The sequence below is a fragment of the Chiloscyllium punctatum genome, chromosome 9 (genome assembly GCF_047496795.1).
Source record: "Chiloscyllium punctatum isolate Juve2018m chromosome 9, sChiPun1.3, whole genome shotgun sequence".
Lineage (NCBI taxonomy): Eukaryota > Metazoa > Chordata > Chondrichthyes > Orectolobiformes > Hemiscylliidae > Chiloscyllium > Chiloscyllium punctatum.
The window spans coordinates 78,276,950-78,287,063 of NC_092747.1; the positions used below are offsets into that span (position 1 = coordinate 78,276,950).

Sequence of the window (10,114 nt, forward strand, 5' to 3'; positions counted from 1 at the left end):
ATAGAAGGCAGAAGGTAATGGTGGAACAGTGTTTTTCTGGTTGGAGGTCCGTGACTAATGGTGTTCCATAGCGATCCGTACTGAAACCTCTGCTGTTTGAGATATATATAGGATGAAAATGTAGATGTACAAGTTAGTACTTTTGCAGGATCAAGATTACTTTATTTGATCCTTTCAAGCTCAAGGTACGTTTGACAAGTGTAGGCTTCTGGCAGTAGCTCATATGTACTTAAAGTAACTTTCTTCATCTCCTCATACTCCCCAAGTTTCAGGAATCTAATGAGGAACCCTGGCCAAATGTACCTTGAGCTTGAAAGGATCAAATAAAGTAATTTTGATACATGTTGGTCTGGTATAACACATGTTTCATCACCACAAATTGGCTATAATGCAATTGACAAATTGTCAATGCTATTTGGATAACGTAAACTTTGTACTGAATGTGTATACTTCCTCTGATAGTGAAGCAATTACCTCACTAGCTCTGCCTATTGACTTCATTTGGATCAACAATACCTACATGGTCACCAGCCACTCCATTTGTTTAGCCACTTTGGAACATACAACAGTACAATACAGGAGTGGGGTTTTCAGCCCACAACATTGTGCTGAACATGATGCCAAACTAAGCTAATCTCTTCTGCCTGCCCTTGGTCCATATCACTCCAATCCTTGCATATTCTTGTGCTTATCTAAAAATCTCTTAAAGGCCCCTATCATATCTGCCTTTACCTCCATCCCTGGCAGCGCATTCAACACTTCTACTATGCCATGTGTGAAAAACTTGCCCCTCACAACTCCTTTGAACTTTTTTCCTCTCACCTTAAATGCATTTTGAGACATTTCAACTGTGGAGAAAAAAGTCTGACCATCAACCCTACCTATGCATCTTAGAATGTTATAGACTTCCATCAGTTCTCCCCTCAGCCTCCGCCACTCCAGATAAAGCAACCTGAGTTTTTCTAGCCTCTCTTTATAGCTCATACCTATATTCCAGGCAACATCCTGGTAAATCTCTTATCCACCCTCTCTAGAACCTCCACATCCTTCCTGTCATGCGTTGACCAGATTTGTAAGCAATACTCCCAAGTGTGGCCTAACCAAAGTCTTATAAAGCAGCAAAATGACATCCTGACTCTTGTACTCAATTCCCCAATCAATAAAGGTGAGCATGCCATACTCCTTCTTTACTAGCCTATCTGTTTGCATGCCCAATTTCAGGGAAAAATAGACTTGAATCCCAAGATCCCTATATGCATCAGTGCTGTTCAGGATCTTCTGATTAACTGTATACTTTTTCTTAAATTTGATATCCCAAAATGCAGCCTTCACATTACCCAGATTAAACTCCATCTGACATTTCTCCACTCATATCCCACTTTATCCTTTGACAACCTTCTTCCATAGCCACAACTCCATTGATCTTTGTATCAACTGAAAACTTACTAACCCACCCATCTACATTTTCATCCAAGTCATTTGCAGGGGAACCTCAAATATTTGGCATTCAATTATCTGAATATAGGATTACCCGGCAAGATTGCAAGGTCCCGATGCTCTGCAAAACTATGTTATCTGGCATTCGACAATCCGGAATTCAATTAACCAATCAAGATACTCCCTGCCTGTGTCCTTCAGATAATCAAGGTTTCTCTGTATATATATCACAAACAGTAGAGGTTCCAGTATCCCTGCAGAACATCACTGGTCACGACCTCCAGCCAAGAAAACACCATTCCACCATTACCCTCTGCCTTCTATGGGCAAGCCAAAATTCATGTAGACAGCATTCACTGCTCTACCCTCATTGAACAATTTGTTAGCCTCCCTGAATAATATAATCAAGCTAAACAAATGTGACCTGCCCTGCACAGAGCCATACTGACTGTCCATAATTAGGCCATGATCTTCCAATTGCGCATAAATCCTATCCATTAGAATCCTCTCCAATAGCTTCCCAACTACCAATGTGAGATTCACCAGTCTATAGTTTCTTGGATTGTTCCCTTTTTGAACAGAGGAACAACATTAACCATTCACAAGTACTCTGGGACATCTTCAGTGACTAGCAAGAATACAAAGATCTTGGTCAAGGCCCCAGCAATCTCCTCTCTTGCCTCTCTCAAAACCTGGTGTAGATACCATTGGGCCCTGGGGACTCATCCACCTTAACATTCTTCAAAAGACTCAATATCATTTTTTTCTTGATATTAAAATGCCCTGGCATATCAGCCTGCTTCACACTAATCTCACCAACTTCCATAGCCTTTTCTTGGGGGAATATCGATGCAAAGTACTCATTTATGAGCTTGCCCACTTCCTCGGTCTCCAGGCACAAGTTCCCTCCTTTATTCTTGAGTGGTCCTACCTTCTCCCTAGTTATCCTCTTGTTTTTAGTGTATGTATAGAATTCTTTGGGATTCTATTTAACTCTACTTGCCAAGGTTATTTCATGGCCCTTTCCTATTCTCCTAACTTCCTGCTTGAGCTCTTTCCTGCTCCTTTATACTCCTCAAGGGCCCTGTCTGATTTTAGCTTCCTAACTCTTGCATAAGCTTTCTCAGATGAAATGAGAAAGACCTTAACTTTGAACTTGGCAAATGCTTGGACATATTTGAACAGATCCCCACTAGTTCTTTGGCTATGATGACATTGCTCTCCATCACTGTCCCCATCACTACTTCTAGTTTTCACCTCTACCTCCAGCATTTTAAGTTGACTCTGAGTTTTCAGTTCCAATCTCTGAAGTTTGAAAACTCTCTGTTTCTTTGGGGTGGTATGGTGGCTCAGTGGTTAGCACTGCTGCCTCAGAGCAGCAGTGGAGTTTGCATGTTCTCCCCATGTTTGGACGGTCTAGTTTCCTCCCTCACCCAACAGTTGCAGTTTAGGCGAATTGGCTGTGCTAAATTGCCCATAGTATCCAGGGATGTCTCAGTTAGTGGATTAGCTATGGGAAGTGCAGGATTATGGGGATAGGGTAGGGTCTGGGTCGGATGCTCTTCGGAGGGAGGGTGTGGATTCAATGGGCTTAATGGCCTGCTTCTACACTTTTGGCATTCTTTGATAGATTCTATGACGATTCTGCCATTTTTCTACTTTTTATCATAATTTAAACTGTTTCTAATTTTTTCATGTTCAAGCTGCTTCATTTGCAATTGAATATCAACCATTTCCAAAGATTCCAATGGCATTCTTGGCAATTGTAAATGCTGTGTGATTGTCACGATTATCTCCGTTTTCCTCAGACACAGAATACCCAACTCCAGTCAGTGAGCAATTCCAAAAGCTTTGCCTTGTTCACTTTCTGTAAAATACGTGAAGTAACTTCTTCCACTCCTAGTAAACTCGTAGTGACTGAAAGAGCCATTATTTTACAAGGTACACGCTGTTTAAATGAATTGAATTCAATGCCCAAACTAAAAAAAGCACTCACTCCTCACTACCTTTGAGTCCAATAATCCAAAACCAAGCCTAGAATTAGAGATTTGGATCTGGACAAGAGCTCCAAATTTGTTACGGATTAGACCTAACCCCTTCAAAATATATTCACAAGATAGTAGGCTCATTCAGAAGGTCAGGAGGAATGGGATACAGGGGAACTTATCTGTCTGGATACAGAATTGGCTGGCCAACAGAAGACAGTGAGTGGTAGTAGAAGGAAAATATTCTGCCTGGAAGTCTGTGGTGAGTGGTGTTCCACAGGGCTCTGTCCTTCGGCCTCTACTGTTTGTAATTTTTATTAATGACTTGGATGAGGGGATTGAAGTATGGATCAGCAAGTTTGCAGATGACACAAAGGTTGGAGGTGTCAATGACAGTATAGAGAGCTGTTGTAGGCTGCAGCGGGACATTGACAGGATGCCGAGATGGGCTGAGAGGTGGCAGATGGAGTTCAACCTGGATAAATGCGAGGTGATGCATTTTGGAAGGTCGAATTTGAAAGCTGAGTACAGGATTAAGGATAGGATTCTTGGCAGTGTGGAGGAACAGAGGGATCTTGGTGTGCAGGAACATAGATCCCTTAAAATGGCCACCCAAGTGGACAGGGTTGTTAAGAAGGCATATGGTGTTTTGGCTTTCATTAACAAGGGGGTTGAGTTTAAGAATCGTGAGATCTTGTTGCAGGTCTATAAAACTTTGGTTAGACCGCACTTGGAATACTGTGTCCAGTTCTGGTCGCCCTATTATAGGAAAGATGTGGATGCTTTGGAAAGGGTTCAGAGGAGGTTTACCAGGATGCTGCTTGGACTGGAGGGCTTATCGTGTGAAGAGAGGTTGACTGAGCTTGGACTTTTTTCATTGGAGAAAAGGAGGAGGAGAGGGGACCTAATTGAGGTGTACAAGATAATGAGAGGCATAGATAGAGTCGATAGCCAGAGACTATTTCCCAGGGCAGAAATGGCTAACACAAGGAGTCATAGTTTTAAGCTGGTTGGAGGAAAGTATAGAGGGGATGTCAGAGGCGGGTTCTTTACATAGAGAGTTGTGAGAGTATGGAATGCGTTGCCAGCAGCAGTTGTGGAAGCAAGGTCATTGGGGACATTTAAGAGACTGCTGGACATGCACATGGTCACAGAAATTTGAGGGGGCATACATGAGGATCAATGGTCGGCACAACATCGTGGGCTGAAGGGCCTGTTCTGTGCTGTACTGTTCTATGTTCTGTACCCTGACATTTCCTTATTTTGAAGACATGTGCCAAGCATTCAATTCCAGATGTAATTCAATTGCTCAAATTGACAGTATTGAAGCAAAATACACTTTTTTTTTGCTACAATTAAAGTAAAATAAAAGAATGAAGAAACTGGAACTCTATTGAAAAACCTAACATTCCTGAAGAAGGGCTCATGCCCGAAACATCGATTTTCCTGCTCCTTAGATGCTGCCTGACCTGCTGCGCTTTTCTAGCAACACGTTTTCAGCTTTGAAAAACTTAACAGTATTCTTTGACAACCAATCAGTACTGTTGCAATATAGTAATATCCATAAACACACAGCCTTGGCAAAGGCAAATTCAGTAAAATACATTGTTTCACCAGTCCAGGAGGAAAAACATCATGAGAAAACTCTGAGAGAGAGAGACTAGCAGGGAGTGATGTACTACAAATTTCAAACCCAGCTTCAAAGACCTGTCTCTATGGGAACTTCATGCAATTCATTCAGGCTGCTTCCATTACTCCAACTTTAAAAAAAAACCAAGTCCTGCTAAGCTGTTTAATTGATTATCTTTGGAGCAGACAGCCCAGTGCCTCTGTTACAAACCTTTTTCTTTAAAAAAAAGAACAAAATACCCCTCTTAAAATCATAGTGTTGTCACACAAGAAGCTGTGTTGAGTCAGCAAAGTACATTACATGTCTACATATGAGACAAAACTAAATGCCATTAATTGTGTTATGACACTGAGGTGAACCCCTCTGTTAATTAAACCAAATGCCCCAGAAAAGCTCACCTTGCCTTGTAATCTATTAAAATGAGTAATACCTCACAAATTTTACTATTTAAAGAAAATGGAATCAATTAACTTTTTTAACTCTAAAAGTGAGCATTAAACAACTATTCACAATCCTCGCCCCCCACACCCCCCCACCACCCCTTTCTTTTAACTGCTTATTATCTGCCTCCAATTCTGTAACAATACGTTATTCCAATAAGGTTGAAAAATCACACAGCACCAGGTTATTAGTCCAACAGGTTTTTTTAGATTAAATTCTCTACAGTATGGAAACAGGCCCTTCGGCCCAACAAGTCCACACCGCCCCTCCGAAGAGAAACCCACCCAAAGCCATTCTCCTACCCTATATTTACCCCTGACTAACACTGTGGGCAATTTAGCATGGCCAATTCACCTGACCTACACATCTTTGGATTGTGGGAGGAAACCGAAGCACCTGGAGGAAACCCACGCAGACACAGAGAGAATGTGCAAACTCCACACAGACAGGCGGGAATCAAATTTGAAAGCACTAGCTTTCAGAGTGCTGCTCCTTCATCAGGTGGTTATGGAGTATAAGATTGTAGGATACAGAATTTATAGCAAAAATTTACAGTGTGATGTAACTGAAATTATACATTGAAAACATCCAGTTTGTTTGTTAAGTCTCTCATCTTTTAGAATGGCACGACAACTCTTAATAATAAGAATAATAAACAATAATTATTTACCACAATAAATACTATAACACAAAAGGTACTACAAGCTAACAATGTACGCTATTAATCTAATCAACTATCTTATGCTTTAACTTACCTCTGGATGATCATATATGACTACACTAGAGCTTGGCCATGATCCACGTGCCGATGATCTTCTCCCAGTGATCCCAGGGGTGACTTCTCTTCACAGTGGTTGGACTCAAGTTACTACTCTTGAGGGTGGTGTTGCCGCAAATAGTTGTTGTTCCAGCCTTTTTGGGAGGGTCTTTAGTGTTCTCCAATAGATCGATCAGGGTTCGATCACCACGATCAATTGGACACAAACAGGCATTGACATGTTAATGGCAGGGTGATCCTTAGGCATCCATTCCTTGAGGTGTTAAGCACACATAGGTCAGGCAGCCCTCTCCAGTTGAGGGTGTGAGGGTGCCTCTGTTTCTGATTGTCCTAGGAATAGCATTCAGTATATTGGTACTGCGTTAATGGTATACTGTATTGTCTGCAGCTGCTAGGTCAATTACATACTGTCTATCTATAGCTGCCGGGAGAAAGTGAGGACTGCAGATGCTGGAGATCAGAGTCAAAGAGTGTGGCGCTGGAAAAGCACAGCTGGTCAGGCAGCATCCGAGAAGCAGGAGAATCAAGGTTTCAGGCATAAACCCTTCACCATTTTTGATGAAGAGCTTATGCCCGAAACTTTGATTCTCCTGCTCCTGGGATGTTGCCTGACTATCTGTAGCTGCAGCCTGTCTGGATTCTGCAATATGTTTATTAGCACAGTCACCTTAGTGAAGGTTTGTCTCAATTTCCCAGCATGCTTCATTTATTGTCCATTTTCATAGATCTGTCATTTTGAGCGGCCCATTTAGCCTTGGTACACGCTTTTATTGGTTAGTACATTGAATACAAGAGTTGAGATGTTATATTAAGGCTTTATAGGATATTGTTAGGCAACATTTGGAATACTGCATTTAATTCTGGTCTCCCTGCTGTAGGTAAGATGTTGTTAAACTTGAAAGGATGCAGAAATGATTTAAAAGGATGTTACCAGTGTTGAAAGGTTTGAGGCTGAATAGGCTGGGGTTATTTTCCCTGGAACACCAGAGGCTGAGGGGTGACCTTACAGAGGTTTATAAAATCATGAGGAGCATGGCTAGGGTGCATAGGGTAGGGGAGTCAGAACTAGAGGGCATATGTTAAAGGTGAGAGGGGAAAGATTTAAAAAGGATTTGAGGGGTAACTTTTTCATACAGGGTGTGGAGCATGTATGGAATGAGCTGCCAGAGGAAAAGTTAAAGGTGGATATAATTACATATAAAAGTATTTGGATAGGTATATGAATAGGAAGAGCTTAGCAGGATATAGAAAACAGGCTGCCATTACAGTTATTTTTAATCAGCTTGTTCTAGGAATAGATGTGTTATGGCACATCTCTGAAGCAATTGGGGCTTGAACTTATTAGATTCTGGCCAAAAGGTAAGATCACTACCACTACCCCACAAGAGCCCCTAGGCTGCCACTTATACATTAACCTAGTTTTCTTTTGATTATATTGGCAGCAGAACTACCATCACATGTTGTGCAACTATGTTGAGGGTTGCACCTAATTACTGAGAAATAATGACTGAGAAATAATGAACAAAGCAGATAAAATGGATTGAAATCAAGCAAAACCAGATGTCTTTATTTTGCTACTGCTTTTTCCTGTTCTTTGGTACATTTTTTCTCCTCTGTCACTGATAATATCCCATTATCAACCAACACAACAACTGCTCATTTGACATTGACCAGGGATCAGTCAGTGAAATTTCTTGATTGAGCGGTATTCGTCTAGCCAATAATAATGAACCCATTTATCTGCTGAGTTGTTCATTGAAATATCTAACTTTGCCTTTTCCCCGAATTGAAATCCCAGTAATTGCTATGCATAATTTAATTGATAAGCCTAAACATTATAATGAATTTAAAACAATTCTTACATCGCCAACTCAAATCTATAAGCCCACTTCTCACCTCATCTTGGATCAGCTGAGAAATTCACCAAATGTTTCTTTGTAAAATTTCAACTATGGAAAGCATTGCTAACGATTTGTTGTTTAACCTATTATCTATATTTATCCCACCGTAAATTGCACCATTATGCTAGTCTATACTGGAATGTGTATTATGAAAAAGAATAACTTTAACTTAATTTTACAGGTGCTGCAGCTGCAATGCCATTGAACTCTTCTCAACCTCTGTCAAGCCCTGCTCCAAATCATCGCGGAGTGCCTTCAAACTCTAACATTTTGCAGGTGAATCCAGCAAGCAGCCAAGGACCTAGAATGCCTCCTATTTCAGGAACTCAAAGTGACAGGAGCACAGGAATGTATGGAAGTATGTCAGCTTCTCAGCAGGGAGTATATACTGTTTCCTCCAGTATTAATCAATTGCAGCATCACACAAATCAAAGTCAAATGGGAATGACACAGAACAATATAGCAGTGCCAAGGCAGTCATCCTTAGGTCAAGGAACTACAATGTCAGGGTTTGGTACTGGGTCTGTTGGAAGTTCTGCCATGTCTCAGCAGCAGTTAAGACCAGTTTTGAACCATATAAACACCAGTATATCTGCACAGAGACTTACAAATATGATGACCAACTCCACTATGGCACCACAGAACTGGACAGCACCGGCAGTGCAGATAACTCCAAAACAGACACAATTGGGACATAATGTAAGATTCTCTAATAATGCTTCCTTTCCAAATCAAGCAGTTCAGCCCAACATGTCCAATCAACATTTTGCTCAGCGAGGCATGGCACAACCAAACCAAATAGCTCCTGGAGTTCAGATGCAGCCTTTGAGTCAAGCTATAAGTGCACAGAACGTAAGTTCACTGAGTGGGCCTTCCCCAAGAGTTAGTCAGCCAAGGGCACAACCACAAGCTATGTCTATAATGAATCAGACAGCAGCAAGCTTGGCTGTGCAAATATTACCCACAACCAATTTCCCTTCCACCAACCGGAATCCTCAATGTTACCAGGGAACAAATCACAATAGTGATTTGGCATTTGACTTCCTCAACCAACAAGTTGACAATACACTTTCTGGACTCAGCAGTGACTCAGATTTCCTTGACTCATTGATAAAAAATAGCACTGGCAATGATGACTGGATGAAAGACTTAAATCTTGATGAAATTTTGGGGCAGCATTCCTGAAAAACTTTGAGGATTGTTAAATGTTATCCATCTGTGGAGCAGTACTGATGGACAGAATTTAACTGTGCCTGTAGCTAGTTGACAAAGCATCCCACAGGAATCGCAAGTGTGCACAGCTGTGCCCAACTGGATACAGTTTGCTGAATGGACGTGCACTGTAAAAATATACCAGTACATCATGAAGTGTATATTACAATACTCAAAATATATAAATGTAATTGCTTAGAAATATATTTTGTAAAATATGTTTTTAACTGAAAATCATATTCTGTGTAAGAACATTATATTTATACGTTTTCTGAAAAAGTTCTGTGAATCCTTGTAGTGAAATATGTTTATTTACGAAAATTAAATTGTACATGTTTATTTTCTGCAATAGTTTTAAATTGACTTATGTTAGATCAGTGATCTACTTATTGGTTTCAAATGCATACAGTAGTATCTTTTAAATGTTTTACAGTATAATTATTATTTTATAAACATTTTCATTGATGTACACTTATCCATTGTGAACTTTTGTGGAAAAACATGCTAAAATTATTAGTTTTAGTTATAAATTCCGTTATCATTCTGCTACATTGGACTGTTTGTAAGTTAAACAGTAGATATGGTTATTAGTGTCATTGTATATTTTCTCTTTATCATGAAGACAGGACAGGTTTTACAAATCATGAATGTGTATCAGCCCAGACTATGTCAAAGAGCTTACAGATTCACAGTTCAAAGTAAGCTTCTACACATCTTAAGTTCAAATCTG

At 40.4% G+C, this 10,114-nt stretch overlaps 1 protein-coding gene across 4 annotated transcripts in view; it reads left to right on the forward strand.

Moving 5' to 3' along the window:
* The window catches only part of maml2 (mastermind like transcriptional coactivator 2), a 440,629-nt gene extending 430,935 nt beyond the window's left edge, over window positions 1-9,694 (forward strand). For 3 of the 4 annotated variants that reach the window (XM_072577863.1, XM_072577865.1, XM_072577866.1), the window contains one exon: window positions 8,354-9,693. In XM_072577863.1, the coding sequence (XP_072433964.1) occupies window positions 8,354-9,357 (1,004 nt within the window). In that variant the 3' untranslated portion in view covers window positions 9,358-9,693. Of the gene's footprint in view, window positions 1-8,353 lie in introns of all 4 variants that reach the window. The other variant, XM_072577864.1, reaches the window with a different exon arrangement.
* Window positions 9,695-10,114: the final 420 nt, after the last annotated feature.